The sequence below is a fragment of the Mobula hypostoma genome, chromosome 8 (assembly GCF_963921235.1).
Source record: "Mobula hypostoma chromosome 8, sMobHyp1.1, whole genome shotgun sequence".
NCBI lineage: Eukaryota > Metazoa > Chordata > Chondrichthyes > Myliobatiformes > Myliobatidae > Mobula > Mobula hypostoma.
In genome coordinates, this window is record NC_086104.1 from 72,814,897 (window position 1) to 72,835,037 (window position 20,141).

At 37.2% G+C, this 20,141-nt stretch overlaps 1 protein-coding gene across 2 annotated transcripts in view; it reads left to right on the forward strand.

The window, feature by feature from the left end:
- The window catches only part of LOC134350634 (uncharacterized), a 75,423-nt gene that overhangs the window by 4,072 nt on the left and 51,210 nt on the right, over nucleotides 1-20,141 (forward strand). For both annotated transcript variants that reach the window (XM_063056117.1, XM_063056118.1), the window contains exons 3-6: nucleotides 2,853-3,019; nucleotides 8,615-8,745; nucleotides 11,564-11,730; nucleotides 16,948-17,033. In XM_063056117.1, coding sequence (XP_062912187.1) covers nucleotides 2,853-3,019; nucleotides 8,615-8,745; nucleotides 11,564-11,730; nucleotides 16,948-17,033 — 551 coding nt within the window. The remainder of the gene's footprint in view (nucleotides 1-2,852; nucleotides 3,020-8,614; nucleotides 8,746-11,563; nucleotides 11,731-16,947; nucleotides 17,034-20,141) is intronic.

Below are 20,141 nucleotides of genomic sequence, written 5' to 3' on the forward strand. Positions count from 1 at the left end.
GGAGGAAGAAGTACAGGGATACAGGTGATAGCTGAAAAGGGGAAGTGAAGTAAAGAGCTGGGAACACACATAAAAAATGCTGGTGAATGCAGCAGGCAAGGCAGCATCTATAGGGAGAGGTACAGTCGACCTTTTGGGCTGAGACCCTTCGTCAGGACTAACTGAAAGAAGAGATAGTAAGAGATTTGAAAGTGGGAGGGGAGGGGGAGAGTCTCCTCCTATCATTTCGGATCTCCCCTTCCCCCTCCCACTTTCAAATCTCTTACTATCTCTTCTTTCAGTTAGTCCTGACGTTAGGCCTGAAACGTTGACTGTACCTCTTTCTATAGATGCTGCCTGGCCTGCTGCGTTCACCAGCATTTTTTTTGCGTGTTGCTTGAATTTCCAGCATCTACAGAATTCCTTGTGTTTGCGTTTTTAAAGAGCTGGGAAGTTGATTGATGATCGGTTTATGGTTGGTTACTTAAGAATGTGGATGAACAGAGGGACCTTAGTGTTCAAATCCATATATACCTCAGGGTCACTGCACAGGTTGATAGGATAGTTAAGAAGGCCTATGGGGTGTTAGACTTCATTAATAAGGGGATTGAGTTCAAGACTAGAGAAGTCATGTTGCAACGCTACAAATCTCTGGTGAGACCACACAGAGTATTGTGTTCAGTTCTGGTCAGCTCATTATAGGAAGGATGTAGAAGCTATGGAGAAGATGCAGAGGAGATTTACCAGGATGTTGCCTGGATTGGAAAACAAGTCTTATGAGGCAAGGTTAGCAGAGCTGGGACTTTTCTCTTTGGAGTGTAGAAGTATGAGAGGGGACTTGATAGAGGTCTACAAGATTATGAGAGGCATAGGTAGGGTGGATAGTCAGTACCTGTTTCCCAGGGCACGAATAGCAAACACTGAAGGGTGTATGTACAAAGTTAAGGGAGGGTAGTTTAGGGGAGACATCAGGGGTAAGTTTTTTTCACACAGAGGGTTGTGGGTGCCTGGAATGACTTGCCAGGGATGGTGGTGGAGGCTAATACATTAGGGGTATTTAAGAGCCTCTTGGACAGGCACATGGATGAAAGAAATATAGAGGGTTACGGGGTAGTGTGGGTTTAATACTCTTTTTGGGGATTATATGGGTCAGCACAACATCAAAGGCTGAAGGGCCTGTACTGTGCAGTAGTGTTCTATGGTTCTATGGTTTTATGAAAGAGATAAAGGGCTGGAAAAGGGGAAATCTAATTGGGGAGGACAGAAGACCATGGAAAAAAGGGAAGGGGTAGGAGCATCAGAGAGAGATGGTGGACAGGTAAGGAGATAAGGTGTAAGAGGGAAACAAGAATGGGGAATGGTGGAGAGGAGGCGGGGGGGGGGTGCAATTACCGTAAGTTCGAGAAATCAATTTTCATGCACCGGGTTGGAGGTTACCCAGTTGGAATATAAAGTGTTGCTCCTCCAACCTAAGTGAGGCCTCATTGTGGCAGTAGAGGGGCCATGGACTGACACAATAGAATGGGAAGTAGAATTGAAATGGGTGGCCACTGGGAGTTCCCATTTTTTGTGACAGATGGAGCGAAGGTGCTCAGTGAAGCAGTCTCCCGATCTTCGTCGGGTCTCACTGATATACAGGAGGCTACATTGGGAGCACCTGATACAGTAGATGACCCCAACAGATTCACAGGTGAAGTGATTATTAGTAGCTTTCTCACTCTCACTAGCTTCTCTGGTTCCAGATATCACCCACTCTATATATAAAACTTTCCCCTCAAATCATCTTAAAAGCTCCCTTTTCTCACCTTAAACTGTGCTCTCCTGTTTTTCTAGTAAGGCGGTCATCACTCAGCCTCTCTTGCTCAATAGAAAATAAATCCTGCTTATCCAATCTCTAAAGTCTTCCAATCCAGGCAACATCTTGGTGAATCTCGTCTAAACTTTCTGTAGAGCAACCACATCCATCCTAGAGTACAAAGATACAGTCTCCGTAGTCTCAGTTTTTCCAAGATCTCTTAACTTGACTGTTTTTACATCTTGATGTGAATTGGATATAATTTACCAAACATTTTAACTTTCAGCTAAAAACCACCTGGAATTAAAATTTGGAAGTTATACAAATGTGATAATGCCAGCATCATCTGCCAAAGCCATCTTTATATACATATCTGATTTTATAAAAGCTCATCTCACATCAATCTTTTCAACATTATTGTCAACAATATTCAATTATTGTCATCAACTATTCTAACACAAATTCAACACAAAATTGTGCTAACAATTTCATTCAGGTTGAAACTATACATTCAAAAGAAATGGAAACTTTTTGCATGAAGAAAGCTTTTTAATATCCTAATAATTGTCAGCTGTAAATTCCACTATAGATCATCAGATAGAGAAGAGAAGGATATCATTTTGGATTAGAAAACTTCAAAAAAATGCATGTAATTTATGATAAATACATAAAAGCATGATTACAAATTTGTCAAATTTCCAAGTTTTCAAATATGTCATGGCATTGAAATGCAATGTTTTAGCCTGCCCAATATAGGCAAGATCTTTGAAGAGTCAAAATTCAATTGCTTTTGGTTTGGATCCAAAGGAAGAAGCTTATCATTTCCCTATGTATGTTCTGATGTAATCTATCCACCATTTTGTAATATTAGTAAAAACTGTCTACTTGATTGCAGGCAGCATAGGACTCTTAAATGTTGGGTATTTGAGTTGAGAGGTTTGTTACTGTATTTTAATTACACAAGTGTGTAATCTTCAGAATGGTTAAAAAAATTTGGAGCTATGAAAGTACTATTCAGTGTATTGCCAAAGTTAATTCTGAATATTACAAAAATATTTATTTTGTATTTATGTACCAGGTTTAGCACCACTGAATATGACCACTGTAAATATTCAACCAACAGTTCCAGACAATAAAATGCAAGTTACTATTAATGGGTCAAAAGGCAGTAATCCAATACAGCTATCTGTAGGAAATACCAAAGTGGAAGTGAATGTTACATCAGCAGATGGCACACAGTCCCAGGTATAATGAAATTGATTTACTTCATATAATTTTTTATTTTCTAACTATTCAAAGGCATTTAAAATAATTTGCAAAATAAACCATAAATGATATGTTTATTCCATTATTTAATATTTACAACATAAAATCATCCTTTTGGCCCAGCAGGTCAATGTTGACATTTAATCTCCATATAATTCCCTTCCTATCCTTTATCCAATTGCAACATTGTGTCTCTCAATTTCTTTTTCATTGATAGTTTCTCTAATTTCAGCTTAATTAAATGCATCAAATGCCTCAAATACTTAATAATATGGAGAGTTTCAAAATATTATTCACTGCACAAAGAAACACCTCTTTAATTTTATTTTTGACTTATTAGTAACTAGTTTACAATAATGCTGCTCAATGAATGTTTTCTCCATAAGGGACCACACATATTTCTCCATCTTAGGCCTCTTTAAGTCACTCCTCAGTTTTGTTTGTTTCTTAAGACCCTGTTCATTCTTCTCTGACGGGTGTAACCACTTAGTTCTGATAACAGTATTCTAAACATTAACTGCATCATATCTAATGGTTCTCTATCCTTAGCATTCTAGCAACTTCTTTTTACAGATTCTTGTTCTGTGACTTGATCCATTTTGTAAATTGGAAATCAGAATTTTATATTTACAAAATAATTAATTATTATTTTAATTAGTTCAGTATTCTATGTGGACTAACCAAGACCCTAACTAGTTTTTCATAATCTCTATGCTTTTCAACCTTGAGAGATCAATTGCTACTTCTTTCCTTATTAAGCCGCATTGTTCCTTGAAGTATCAAAACTCAAGAAAAAATAGAAATATTCAATAGATGATATAGCCATTGTAGAAAAAGTAATACAGAAACATTATCTCAGTTAAGGAAGCTCTTTGGTCCGCCATATACATACAGTTTTGAAATAAGCTATTGTTTGAGACCAATCACGCTTTTTTTTGGTCCATGTTCTCGTTGATTACAGAAACTCAGGTGTTAACTCTACTATTTTCAAATCTGACAAAGGTTTCTGCTTCTACAACTTTGTTAACAGTAATATCCAAACAAGTCCCTCTCATTTGTTTAGGAGACAATCATAAAATTGTACGGAAGGAATAGGTGGGGTTGGGGTTGGAGAATTTTTGTCAAGTAGAGGGTTTGGTGGCCTGAGGACCAGGAGAGAAGTAGATTAGGATGAAAGCAATTGCTACAAAGAAGACCCTACATTGGAGATTGTGGAAACATCAAAACTCAGCACCTTCAGTGAAATTTGGGATCTACAGTCACCTGTGGCCGCCAAGCATGTGCACCAGGAAGCAAAAGGCAATGTTCATTGGTTGTTGTAATTCTGCCATGGATGGCCCCAAGCCTGGTTGTGAAAGGAGGGTTGTGTATAGGGCTAGCAACCCATCCCATAAAAACCCAGAGCTACAGAAATGCCAATCGAAGCTGAGACCTCATCCCTGGAAGGAAATTCACCCAGAGGACGTGAGGTGAAAGCGGAAGCCACAGGGCCAATCACCTTCAGCCAAGGACAGAGGACTCCGGCGACTGCTGTCGGCAGCCAATGCCCCAGTAGGGGTAATGGGCTTAAGAAGAAGAATTGGCTGTCGTGGTGACTGGAAGGTTATTTACGGTTACAATATGTTTCATAGGATTTACACATTGCAGTCAATGATCATGTACAGTGATGTCAAGTATATGATGCAAGAATGTTTGTAAGGTTGATATTGACATCAAAAGCTGTAGACTGGAGAAAGATTTAAACAGTCTGGTCAGATGGGACAAAAAAGTGGCAAATACTATTCCATCCGAAGAAGGCATATGGAACAAGAGAATACATAGTTTGTGTCAAGGAACAGAAGAATCCTGAATTACACCCCACATATCAATGGAGGTAGTAGATGGAGAGGTAAGGTGATTAAGAAGGTATATTTGATGCTCAATATAAACTTGCTGTACCTTTAGATCCAGAATCCTTCAGGCAGAGAATTTCAGATATTTATCCAGTATCTGGAGTTTATTTTTGTTTTACTTAACAATTTTAAATAGCTTACCTACTTAGTTTGTAACAGTTTTGAATCAGAATCAGGTTTATTATCACCAGCATGTGATGTGAAATTTGTTAACTTAGCAGCAGCAGTTCAATGCAATACATAATCTAGCAGAGAGAGAGAAAAAAAAATAATAAAATAAAACAATAATAAATAAACAAGTAAATTAATTATGTATATTGAATAGAATTTTTTAAATGTGCAAAAAAACAGAAATACCGTATATTAAAAAAAAGTGAGGTAGTGTCCAGAGCTTCAGTGTCCATTTAGGAATCCAATGGCAGAGGGAAAGAAGCTGTTCCTGAATTGCTGAGTGTGTGCCTTCAGACTTCTGTATCTCCTACCTGACGGTAACAGTCAGAAAAAGGCATGCCCTGGGTGCTGGATGTCCTTACTAATGGACGCTGCCTTTCTGAGACACTGCTCCCTAAAGATGTGCTGGGTACTTTGTAGGCTAGTGCCCAAGATGGAGCTGACTAGATTTACAACCTTTTGCAGCTTCTTTCGGTCCTGTGCAGTAGCCCCTCCATACCAGACGGCGATGCAGCCTGTCAGAATTCTCTCCACGGTACAACAATAGAAGTTTTTGAGTGTATTTGTTGACATGCCAACTCTCTTGAAACTCCTAATAAAGTATAGCCGCTATCTTGCCTTCTTTATGACTACATGGATATGTTGGGACCAGATTAGATCCTCAGAGATCTTGACACCGAAGAACTCGAAGCTGCTCACTCTCTCCACTTCTGATCCCTCTATAAGGATTTATATGTGCTGCTTCGTCTTACCCTTCCTGAAGTCCACAATCAGCTCTTTCGTCTTACTGACGTTGAATGCCAGGTTGTTGCTGCAGCACCATTCCACTAGTTGGCATATCTCACTGCTGTATGCCCTGTCGTCACCACCTGAAATTCTACCAACAATGGTTGTATCGTCAGCAAATTTGTAGATGGTATTTGAGCTATGCCTAGCCACACAGTCATGTGTATACAGACAGTAGAGCAGTGGGCAAAGCACACACCCCTGAGGTGCGCCAGGTTGATCATCAGTAAGGAGGATATGTTATCACAATATGTTATTGAAACATTACCAGCCCATATGTAGATACCATTTTATTTGTCTCTCTACCATCTGAGTTGTCTATTTCCACCATTGCCTGATTCAGATTTACAGTAACATTTTACATATCAAGATTTTTTATCCCTTTTCCTCTATTTCAATCATCTCCTTTGGTTAACATCCATCCAGATATTAGATGCATTGACAGGTCTTCATTACCTGAGCTTAGCTGACAGCACCACCACTTAGGTTATTCAATCTCTTTTGGTTTCCAGCCTATCACAGTCATTTCCTTTGTTTTCTTCAAACCTCCCCTATTTTGCATCTTAAAGCATGTTTGATTTCTATTCTTTCTGATGAATGCTATGTCTATCTTCCTCAGACTTATTAATTTCAATATTATCGACATCTGTTACTTTTATTTTAGATTGCCAGCGTTTTTTTTTGCTATTTGAAATATTTATCTTTAACTCAGTTGTAACTATCCTTGAATCAGAAGATCATGGATTTACGATCCACTGCAAAAGATTCAAACAGATAATTAAAATGTGCTGAAGTTTAGAATAGCTGGCCAGTGGTGTGGCATCAACACTGGACTTCAAGATGAGTGGTCCCAGCCGGCTCCTTGCTGGGTTAAGCATCAAGCTAGCAACTCGGCCTTGTAAAAAACAGGTATTGCCATGTGCCACAAGGTGCGGAGAGGAATAACAAGGTATAGAATGTATTGGTTTTCTCCAGTATACTAGCCAGTATTAATTCCTCAAACACTACCACAAACACTATAATTCTGTATTGTTTGTTTGCAGGAGCTTGCTGTATGCAAGTATATTACTGTGTTCCCTACAGTACACAGTGAGTGCATTTAAAAGATATTTTTCAATTGATTGCAAAATACTTTGGAATATCCTGAAGTTGTGAAAGACTCTACATAAATGACTGCCTGAGACATTAAACCATCATCATAATCACATGAGAATAATTTATTTCAAGACCCTGACAGGAAAAAAGCAGTAGATTTATCCTGAGTAACACACACAAAATGCCAAAGGAACTCAGCAGGTTAGGCAGCATCTATGGAAATGAATAAACAGTCGACATTTTGGGTTGAGACATTTCATCAGGACTGTAGATTTATCCAAGTGTCCAAACTCTCCTAATGCAATGAACCAGCAACATTCAAACAGATTATTTATTTAGCATAATGTTTTGAACTTTTTCTGGTGGTAAATTAATTGGTTACTTTTACCATTGTTAACTTAGTCTCAATTTTAAACAAGCTTCATCAAAGCCAAACTTAAAATCAAATTTATTGTCATATGCACTTTGTTGTTGAATCTCCTGGTGTGGAACTTCAGGCGTCAAACTGGCATGATTCAGATGGTGAGGATCTTTGATGATGCATGTTGCTTTCTTGAGGCAATGCTAAATGTGCCACTGGTGGGGAAGGATGTGTTCAGGACAATACTCTCTGCAGCTTTTTATCTTCTTGTGCATTGTGCATTGATTGCCATGACGCAATCAGTCAGGATACTTTCAACTGTACATCTGTACAAGTTTTTAGAACATTCAGTGGCAAGTTGAACTTACTTAACTTCCTAAGAAAGTGCAGACACTGGCATGCTATGTGCTGTGCCCAGGACAGGTAACTCATATGTCGATGCCCAGGAATTTAAACCCACTGTCTCTCATCACTGCTAATCCCAAAATACAGACTAGTGCATGTTTGCCCTCCTTTCCCTTCCTGACATCATCAATCAGCTCTTAAGTCTTGCTCACGTTGAGCAGAAGATTGTTGCTGTGACACTAATCAACCGGGTATCCTATCTCGCGCCAGGAAGCTCATTCATTGCCACCCGTGTTTCCTTCAACAACAATAGTGTTGTTAACAAATTTGAAGATGACATTGGAGCTGCACTTAGCCACACAATCCTGCGTAAAAAATATAGAGTAGGGGCTAAATATACAGCCTTGACCCATTAAGTTATGAAGCACTTTGTGAGATGCTGAGGTTGTGAAAGCTTTAACGGTAATGGAACATTTTTTCTTGTAATTAATAATCATCTAAGTCATAATTAACTTCCAATCCAACTGAGCAAAATTTTGATCACCTTTCCTTCTCTTGCTTCAAGCTCTTTTGATCGTGCTTCTGTGAACTACTTAGATTAAAATTCTACAGTATTTAAAAGCAAATAGAAGTTGTGCAACATATTTTGTAAAGTGAAGAGAGCACTGCCATCAGAGTCTAATACATCCTTCAAATGTGGAATTTGAAAAGAGTCTATTAGGTCAGGACTGGTATTTTAGGGAACTGCCAGAACCTTTCACCATATTAACCAATAGTAACAATATTCATATCATTGTCTAATAACCTCCTACAATTTTGGTAAATATATATTAGCAACACATTATTATAATGCCAGATGGGGTCAGCTTTGAAAGAAGCATGTTTTTTTAAAAAAGGGTAATCTTCTAAAACTTCTTTTCCTAGATCTATCGGGTCATTGTTGCTCATGCATACATTCCATGGTCTATCAATTTTGTAAATGAAAGTGATGCCATTGATTTTGAGTGTCCTATAACCCTTAAGGCTTTCTACCAGCCGGTCTCTATAAAAAGAAGGTGAGAATGTTTTTGTGAACTTACTGACTCAAATTATTGCTCCACCACCACATATTAAGTACACAATTCTATATGAAGAAAACATGGGATATGGGAGCCAAATAAAAATATCTGTTTTGTTTTCATACGATTGTTAATGTGGCTTTCTAAACAAGGTGTTAATAATTTTTAGAACTAGATAAATACAGACCCAAGTCAGCATATTTAATTTTCTGCTTCTCTAAGTTCGTACAAGCAGATTCAAGAATTATTCACTTACAATAAATTGCCTTGTGGAGAGCGAATAGAATGTGTCCTTCCAACTTGAAATACAGGAATTATCAGAATAATTGAATATTTTGTACTTGGTTATTCCTAATCAAATATATTCACAATTCGAATTCATTCACAGAAATAGAAAAGGAATACAAGAAGTTATGTTGAATATTGCAATACTTGTGTGAATGAACTAGAAGTTCTTATCCAGAGCCATTCTTTAGAGCTTAGAGGTTTTTTTAGAATAAAATCACTTTTATTCTTTTTATAGTCTTGCTCTTTGGTAAATGTACAGAGAATACATGTACATGGCTGAGTTCCAAGCCATGGTTGATGCTTTCACTAAAGTCAGTGAGAGTGGATCTTGCATTCAATATCAATAAGACAACTGATAGGCTGTCCTTTGATAGCTTGACCCTGATGCACCACATTGTCTTCTGACAATAAAGATTCATGGTAAGACCCAGAAAAAGTTGGATCGCTCATGTTTTTTGTGAGCCATCCCTCACAAAGGCAGACTTCATTGATGATATTCACCACTATCTTCATTACATCACTGTAGCTTTTAGTTAACTAAAAAAGATCAAGCTAGGCATAATGCTCATAGTCTATAAAGTAGTTGTGATTCCTGCTCTCCTATTTGCTTTGGAGACATGTAGTAATGCATCTTAATCCCCAAAACAATCTCTCTGCAGAATCCTCTAAAGTCAGTGGAAGTGTAAGTAAGCCAATGTCAAAATTCTATCCCTAGCCAGCCTGCACAGCGCTGAGACCCAAGTCACAAAGCTGCAAGCCTGAAAATTGGCATGTCTCACACCCTAGGGACTACCTAAGAAGGAGATCAAGATTTAGACCCAGTGAATAAAAACGGTTCCAAGTCAGAACATGTGACTTTGGGGGGGAATCTGAAGGTAGTGGTGTTCCAATGTGCTAGTTATTTTTGTCCTTGGTGAAAGCAGTTACAGGTTGGGAAGGTGCTTTTGGAATAGTCTAGATGGAGAACTGCAGAAAATTTTGTAATGGCACCCATTAGAGTCACTATGTTCTATTGCTGGAGAAAACAAATGCTAAGGATGTTGAAATCACAGTCAATCAAGCAGGCTGCTTTGTTCTGGATGGCATAATGCTTCTTAAGCGTTTTTGGAATTATATTCATCTAGAAAAGCAGAATGTAATCCATCATTCTCCTGACTTGCGTCTTGTAAATGGCTGTGAACAGTTTGGGGTGTTAGGAGGTGAATCCATTGATCAAGACAGGATAATAACCACTGGACAACTATTATACTGCCTTTTGCATGTGTGCATCTAGATAGTCCAGTTGAATTTCTAGTCAATGACAATTGTGTTAATGATGGAATTCTGGTGACGGTGGTGCCATTGCGTCAGGCAGGAGTTCCCAACCTGGGATTCATGGAACCCTTGCTCAATGGTATTGGTCCATGGCATAAAAAAGGTTGGGAACCCCTGGCAGGTTATCTTTTGTGGAAATGGTTATTGCCTGGCACTTTTATTTTACCGCTATCATTTTTCATGTATTGGATTGGACCACACCTGGATGAAATCTAAGTCTTTCTTCATGCAGGTGTAACCTGCTTCATTTTTACAAGGAATTGTAAATTGAACTAAATATTATTCAATCATCAGTGAACATTCCCATTTCTGAAGCTATAGATGATTAGACTTGGGCAGTGTTATAGCAATTAAGTTGAATTCACACCAATTAATTAATCATGGTTGTACATTAATAGTTGTATTACAAATAACTTTTACTTTAATTCTATATTACTGAATTGATACCACAAAATAATATAATTATGAATGAAATAATTAATTGGTTAGTCAATTCACCATTGTTCCTTAAAGTACTTGCAAATGAAAAGCATGGGGTTCTAATTTACGTGTACTGATGCATTATGAGATGTGATCAGACTCAATCAAGATACTACACCCATACATGGTGTGATTTCAGATGAGGTACATAAATGCACCTTGTAACTCTAAAATTAAAATGAATTAAGGCATGTGAACCTTCAGAAATGCAGCAAGTAGACTTGAAAAGCTTTTTTGAAAGAACTAATGACATTAAATTTCCTTAAAGGTTCTTCTAAGCTTTGTTGTAATCGTTGTGAGAAGCTAGCATACTAAAAATAGTAAAGAATCAGAGGCATCAGATATCTATCAGTCCATGGATTTTTCTAAGATTGAAACCTCTGCTCACCTTTCAAGGAATAGGTCATGGTCGGAGACGGGTTGAGAATCCCAAATGGAGGATTTCTATTTCACCGACTTAGTCAGAACATTGAATTATTTTAGAGGTTGTTAAGGGCAATAAGAATCAACATATCTTTCGCTTTATGGGTAAATAGTTTACAAAAGTAGCAGCAACAACTTGAAATTTGAATATTTTTATGTTGCCACCTGGACCAAAAGAAAATTGAAGTTTGGACTAGATTATGGTATCATAATCAGCTATATTGTTCCTCTCACAATGCTACTCTGATGTCTATACAATAATCGTGATTGTTCAGTATTTTAATTCATGATATTCTTTCTTATTGCAAAGTGATCCCAAGCACATTTTCTCAGAATCAAGAGTTAAATTCCTCACTCGAAAGACAATGTGTGATCCCATCGATGAAACTCCCTTTGATCAAGATTGGTGTGTTCCAGAATACGAATTGGACAAAAGAATGTCAGCTGCTACTGTTTATTGTTGCTTCAAATATCGAGGTACACATATTCTTATGGCAATATTTTCCAAATATTTTCAAGATTTAAGGAAAACAAAAGTAAAAATTTAATCAAATCATCCACTTAATAACTAAATATATAATGCCAAGGACATTTCTCAACTTTTTAACTTGTGTTTCTAATTCATTTGTGATAAATTTAAAATTATCTCTGTAAAGATTTGACTGAACTCATATCAGAACCTGTAGACTTCCTGGCTTCCAGTGGCCATATTTTTGCTGCTACAAAATACTCAGCAGGTCAGCACCAGCTCTAGAGAGAGAAACATAGTTAACATCTAAGGTTTCTGGCTGCTCTTTTCTCTACAGACGCTTCCTAGTCTGCTTAATATGTCCATCATTTTCTACTTTATTCCAAATTTTCAACATGTATTCTGCTTCTGTAACATTCTATGTTGATGTTGTTCATTGGCAGTGAAGAAACCTGAAGTAATTAATTTTAAGCGAGTTTATGTGTGGGGGAAGTTGGCAAGTAGAGGAGAGAATAAAACAGAAGGTCTGTTGTAGGATGGAAGGCAAGGGATATTAAATTTAAAGGCTTGAAGGTGCAAGAGAATTGCAATGTGCCTGAAAATTTAAAAAAAATACTGCAGCGGAATTATTATGGTCCAAAAAAAATGGGGTAGTAGAGGTTAAATTCTCTAGTCTGGTATTCTTGGAACTTGACTGGTGCTGATCTACAGAAAATCTGGACTACAGAAATTGCCCCCAAGATTCTTCCTTTGTGCAAGAAATCTATTCTCTCTAAGTATGGACACCACCCAGATCACTAAAGGATTCTGAGAGCTGTCCGCAATCCAAAGTTCTCATGAGTCAGAAATGCTCTCGGCTAAGATCACTGTTGAGTAAGGTTTGAACTGGAAGTTGGATTAGTTACAGTTTAATACAGATCTTAATTTTAGATCTTGGTTTGATCATAGTTGGAATTAGTTAAATAGCGTGGAACTGTACTACAGATTAAAAACATGCTGGACCACAGGAGAGGCCAGTCTAGAGAGTTTCAACTTATAGTTATTGTCTGAAAGCTATACGTACATCCTGCTGTTCCCTGTGTATCTTTCTCTGTGCCCATATAATGCAATACTTCCATGTCAACAATTTGATTAATGGGAAGACAGCTTTCAGCAGCTACCTAGAAATTTCTAAACTTTGCTTCACCGGTACCTTAGCTCTCCTCAGGTCTACCACCAGCTCCTTAGTCTTTTTCACATTAAGCTGCTGATAATTCTGCTCACACCATGTGACAAAGTAAAGTGGCAACTACAAGGTCACGGTTAATCTCTGTTTGAAAGATAAAAGCTATCCATTATCCAAATGGATTTATTTGTAAATATGCAGATAATAGGTTTTTTGATAAACTGGTTTTCTCTTGTATTCCAGCATATAGTGTTGGATCCAGAATTGGATTCATATCACACTTTTAGTACTCACAAAGGGCTGTACAGATATCATCACCTAGCATATGGAGTTTCAAAGGCACAGTGATTTTTCAGCACACAGTGGACCAGGGTTTTCAAGGGCTGGGCCATGTCATCTGCTTCCCAGGTAACATTTTGGTTTCAGCACCTACAATATCGGACAACCCTAGAGATGCCATGTCCAGATAGCAGTGATATAGAACTAAAGTTAAGCTGGCAAATTTTCTGCAAAGATTAGTGAAACACATGGACTGATGAATTATTGCACAAGGTTTACATCTGACACAGAGCAAAATGAATTCTATCACCACTGTATCGTAGCAGTTAATGCACGTTATTATTGCTCAAGGCATCAAAGTTCCAAGTTCAATTCTGACTCTGTCTGTAAGAAATTTGTACATCCTTCCCGTGAGCATGTTAGTTTCCTTTGGGTGCTCTGGTTTCCCTCCACATTCCAAAAACGTACTGGTTAGTAGGTTAATTGACCATTGTAAATTGTCCCATGATTAGGCCAGGGTTAAATCAGTAGATTGCTGGCCAGTCCAGTGCTTAGACCAGAAGGGCTTGTTCCACACCGTATCTCTAAATTAATTAATTACTGCACCATCAACATGGCTGAGCTTAGGGGATTCGTAATCTTGTTGAACATATTTAAGATATTTCATTACCAACCTTTCAACCTGGCTGCATGAGCTGTGGAAGCAGTGACCATACAGAATTGGTCTCTACAAAGTGAAGAGGCAGTTTAGCAATACAAGCATTGACTTTTGAAATACAAATAGCTAATGCACCACAATTTGGAGAAGTTCTGAGACTTACTTGTGATGTATTCATCTATGGAATCAGTGCAGTCATTTCACATCCATTATCTTTGGGTGTAGAACACCCAATCGATTTTCGCTTCTGGAATCTTGACCTTAAATGGGTTCAATCATATTCAAATTGAAAAAGAAGAAATGAGCATATATCCTGGAGGTCAAAAATTCCACAATTGCTGGTATGGTCAAAAATTCAGATTTCAAAAATCCTGGGTTTAAACATGCTCAATATCTTGTGTGATATAATACTGACTCATTTCTTTGATAAATAGCACCAGCTATCTCCAACTAAAGCTTGTATTTTGTGGAGTTCTGGAGACATAATACTTACAAATGTCAAGAAATGCTTTATTTGCCGGCCTACATGAGTGTCAGTCTGGCATTCCCTGCATTAAGATCTTTACATACAGTCACCATCCAAGGCCAACATAGAATCAAGACATGAGAATTGTTTGTGCCAGCGTGCATCCAATGAAGTTGTTTGAAACCAATCAGTCCCCATAATTCTGAGCTACTATACGAAGAGTGACACTGAATTTTTTTTTAATTCAACCATAAGTCTAATTGTTTAATTGTGCTGAGGATCATAATACTCAGCAAATAAACTTGCAAATAAAGTACAGATAGGGATATTCCACACTGTTGAAACAAAAATGCATGAAATCCTCAGTGTAAAGAAAGAGTTAAATCTGATTTCTCCTTGATACATGCTGAAACATGTGACATAAAATGGAAGCTTGTAAGGCAATGTGGTATCAGTCAAGAATATGAGAATGTTTTGAAAACTTAATGTGAGTACTTATTTACAGCCCCTGAAAGTAGATAATGGTGCAAAACATGTTTGCCTGGGTAAGCGAAAATGATTCTGCAGATACCGCCTAGTACTGCTCCATGGGAAAGTATTAGAGTAAGCAGACTTGAAGGGGAAATTTCTTTTGTGCAAGTGGAAATCTTCTCTTAAGCTGGGTCATAACTAGTGCTAAGAGTTGTGGGGGTGGGGGGGTGAGGAGAGGGAGAAAATATAAAAGCTGTTGGACATTTGTAGTTCCCTCTGGCAGTGCACTGTGTAGCATGGCTAAATGATTGGTTGATAAATATTATTTGTTTCTTTTACTACTTCATTAACAAATTTTCTTTCTGTATTTATTCTTTATATTACTTTAATAAAGTAATTTCTCCTAACCTTGAATATGTGCACAGTGCCTCCCTTCTTTGCAATCTCTCTTGCTGAATCAGAAAAGAACAAGGGGTGGCTTTTAAAATATTTTTGTTAAAATGGAATCCAAAAAAAAAGGAAGGAGGAAAAATTAAAGACAACTGCAGTTACCAGGGGTCAAATAATCTCATTTATTATTATTTTAAAAGAATCTAAGCTTGGTAATTCATTGTATTTTCTCCCTTTGCTTTTTTAAATGAAAGCATTAAATGAAAATGCTTTTTTAAATGAAAGCATTGGAAATGAGAAGTGAAGAAATAAGTCACTGAAAGCATGCTGCTGATAAAAAAAATAAAGCAATATGAATGCTGCCTCTGAGCTGTATGGAAAATTAATTGGAAGCAAATTTGTAAAAGGCAGAAAATCAGTATTTTAATTATTTTTAAACCAAGTGATTAAAACAAGACTATTTTGCTTCTAATCAGTCAATAAATAACTGCCTCCTCAGAATCAGGTTTATTACCAGTAACATATGTCATTAAATTTATTGTTTGCAAAAGCAGTACAGTGCAAGACATAAAAAATTACTATAAGTTACAATAAGTAGACTGATAGAATGAGTAAAAGTGAAATAGTGAGTTAGTGGTCATGGACCATTGGGATATATGACGGCAGAGGGAAAGGTGCTGTTCTTAAAATATTGAGTGTTCCTGTACCTCCTCCCTGCATTCCCCTGGTCTGAAAATCAAGGTAATTTGAAAATATAAAAAAATTATAATTGAATTTGTAAAAATATTCTAAGAATGTCAGATATTTTGATTGCACCTTGATCACCTTACTGAAATTTATTTGAAAGTTTATTATGTTCATCTTAGCTTTAAGTCATGTTTTATGTGAGTAGCTTCAAGTTCCTGGGCCTCAACATCTCAGAGGATCTATCCTTGGCCCAAATAATTGATGCAGTCACAAAGAACGCACACCAGTGGCTATATATCATTAGGAATTTGAGGAGATTTTCCCAGAAGTATAGTGGAGAACATTCTGACTGGTTGAATCACAACCCGGTATGGAGACTCCAATGCACAAGTACACGAGACTGCAGAAGGTTGTAGAGTCAATCAGCTCCATCACTGGTACAACCCTCCCTACTATCAAGGACATCTTCAAAATGTGGTACCTCATAAAAGCAGCATCTGTCATTAATCATGCTTACCATTCGGTACATGCTCTCTTTGCATTACTACCATGAGGGAGGAGGTACAGGACCCTGAAGACCTACACTTAACATTTTAAGAACAGCTTCTTCCCATCCACCATTTGATATCTGAATGGTCCAGGAACCCATTAATACCACCTCGTTTGTCATCTTTTGCACTATTTATTTTGTAACTGATAGTATTGTTTTATGCCTTACACTGTACTGCTGCCGCAAATTTCACAACATATTTCAATGACAATCATTCTGATTCTGATTCACTTTAGAAGTTTTTTTTCTATGACATTTAAATTTGCAGTTGTGTCTATATGAGTACTTCAATAATTTATGCATACTATGCTTTCCCCAGCAGCAGGTCAAATTAAGAGAACTGAACATGTTTGGAATCACGGAATGAAATTGCATTTTACCTCAGTACATGGAACAAATGAGCATAGGAAAATATTTGTATACTTTAGTTTCTAATGAATCTCACTGCCAAAGTCCTTGCCTGTTTTTTGAACATTAAAATTGCAATTGCTTTTAGGCTATCAGGCTTATATAGACCCTTGTCTAAACCTATGATTACAATTTTACTCCTGATTTTAAGGTTGTCCAAATGTAATGCCACTGGGGGAACTTGGACCCCATATAAAGCAGTGTCCTAACCGACCACCAGCTGAACTGGATTCTAAGGTTAGTACTTGTGGAAATTAAACCTTAATTTCTTGATGCCTCATCATTTTGACTTAAGTTTTACAAAACAATAATTTTATAACCTGCATAGATAAAGATGTAGTTTTCAATATAGCAAGTAATTTATGTAAACATTCAAATTAGGAGCAGTAGTAGACTGCTAAAGCTACTCTGCCATTTAATAAGATTTTAGTTACTGTAACCAGAAATTCTCATTCCCATCAAATCATGGTTATCTTTCACCTTTGATTATCATCTTTATCACTGCCTTAAAAATATTCAAAAAGTGTCTTTCCTCTGCTCTCTGAAGAACAAAGCACCAAAGAGCCACAATCCTCTGATTGAAATAATTATGCTTCAATTCTTTTAAGGAAAATCCCTTATTTTTAAATAGATATCTCCAGTTTAAGATTCTTTCTTAAGACAAAGTATCAGCATGCACTGAGTCAGGATCCCTTCTTATATGTTCAGTCAAGTTCTTTCTTACTCTTTGAAACTCCAGAAGCTACAAAGTAGCCTTTTAAAGTAATAGTTACTTTGACAACTTTGGTCTACATTCTGTTTCAGACACTCCGTGTGTACTCTATATGATTTTTTAAAATTATTCTTTCATTTTGGTGCTATCTTTAATTTATTAAGTTAACCACAAACGGTGGGTTCACCCTTGGAATTTGTTAGTCTCACTGTAATCTATGCATTTTGTGAATTCAGAAAGATCCCTTATAAATGTTTCCCATTGGATCCCAAGAGTGTTCTTTAACCTACTGTGATCCAGGTTAATTAAACCCAAGGATATAATGTCAGAAAGTTCCACCTGTGGAGGGATGAAAACGAGGTTTACTGAATTTTTTTAAAATAACTTGAGAAAAAATGCTATGCGAGAACAAGGCTTGGCTGATGCAGCGCGGGAAAGGGAGAGAAACACAGCTAACTATTAGAAACTAAGAAAAAACTGTTAAAAGTGGAATTAGTAGTGAGTGTCTCTATCCTACTTAATTGAAAACCTCAGAGTGAAACCCCCGGAGGAGAGACAATAGCGATAAAAGATATATTAAAGCTACAGCTGTAACAAGTAGCAGCTATAATAAAACAATATCACCAGAGACAAGTGTCCAACATCTCTACCCTGTAACCAGGAATTAGTTCTGTTAAATCACACCAAGATTTGATCAAGATTTTTTTGTGTAAATGTTGCGAATCAACTTTCGGTGGATAATCAACTATTTCATCCAAGGAAACAGGAAACAAAAAGACGAACCGCCCAAGATAAAGAACCAGCACGGGAATGAAATGTTTCATGACATTTAATACAGTTGGATGTATAAATTTGTTTCCACCCACAGCTCCGGTCTACTAACTAAATTTGCTGACGATACAACATTGATTGGCCTAATCTCAAATAATAATGAGGCAGCCTACAGAGAAGAAGTCATCACCCTGACACAGAGGTGTCAAGAAAACAACCTCTCACTCAATGTTGCAAAAACAAAAGAGCTGGTTGTAGACTACAGGAGGAATGGAGACAGGCTAACCCCTATTGACATCAATGGATCTGGGGAGTTGAGAGGGGAACAGCTTTAAGTTCCTCGGCATACACATCACCTAGTATCTCACATAGTCTGTACATACCGGCTGTGTGGTGAAAAAGCAAAACAGAGCCTCTTTCACCTCAGACGGTTGAAGAAGCTTGGCATGGGCCCCCAAATCCTAAGAACTTTCTACAGGAGCACAATTGAGAGCATCCTGACTGTCTGCATCACTGCCTGGCATAGGAACTGTACTTCCCTCAATCACAGGACTCTGCAGAGAGTGGTACAGACAGCCCAGCGTATCTGTAGATGTGAACTTCCCACAATTCAGGACATTTACAAAGACAGGTATGTAAAAAGGGCCCGAAGGATCACTGGGGACCCGAGTCACCCCAACCACAAACTGTTCCAGCTGCTACCATCTGGGAATCGGTACCACAGCATAAAAGCCAGGAGCAACAGGTTCCAGGACAGCTTCTTCCACTAGGCCATCAGACTGAGTAACTCATGCTGACACAATTGTATTCCTATATTATACTGACTGTCCTGTTGTACATACTATTTATTACAAATTATGATAAATTGCATATTTAAATGGAGAGGTAACGTAAAGATTTGTACATATGTATATGAAGGATGTAAGTAATAAAGTCAATTCAATTCGAAGGATCTGAATTGGATTTTCTGCAATAACTGATTATTTTTGCAAAGACTTTGATAAGTTACTGAATGAGATTTACTTTATTTAAAAGTTGTGATGTTGGAGAATTGTTGTGAAAGGAGTTAAGCTGTATAGATATATAATTTTTGAATTTGATATTGTAGACATACTGACTTGAACTGAAATTGAAGTTAACCATAATACTTAAGAATAGGTATTCAATTAGTTTTCTAACTAGGGATAAAAAAAAGGAAATATTAGTCTGCAAACCTTTAAATAGGGAATAACACTAGATCTAATTAGCTAGAGAAATTGGAGTAACAAAGGTTATTCTAATGAATATTACTGATTCTAATGAAACAGGAATTTGTTTTTTGTTGATATCTGAGATTTAGAACCTAAACAGAATGTTGGAATTTTGAATTGTTCTTACTCATGTAAATATTTTGTATATTTTTTTTTAGAAACAAAACTTACCTCCAGAATTGTGTGTGTTCTGTTCACTGCCTCCTGATATCTAGAGCTTCTGATGGCCTACTAGCACCTAGTGTAGTACTATGTCATTTGATTTTTCTCATAAAGAGTGCGGTGACCAGTCACATGGGACAAAACAAGTGCTACACCGGTGTTACACTAACTTTCCATATCACTTACGTTTTCCCTGCTTTTAGATCTCTTAATTACCCTTAGTTAGGTTTAAAATGCTGATCTTGTACTAATTTTTCTCCTCCTTAAAATGAATGTAAAATTGAATCTCAATTTGATTACTGTCACATAGTGGCCCCTTCATTATGGGATTCTTAGTTAATCTTATCTTATTGCACAATAAAAGGCCAGGTGTAGCCTTCTCTCTGGTTTGTTTTAGGTTGCATTTTTTTTAAAGAACCTATCCTGAAAACAGTATATGAACTCTCTATA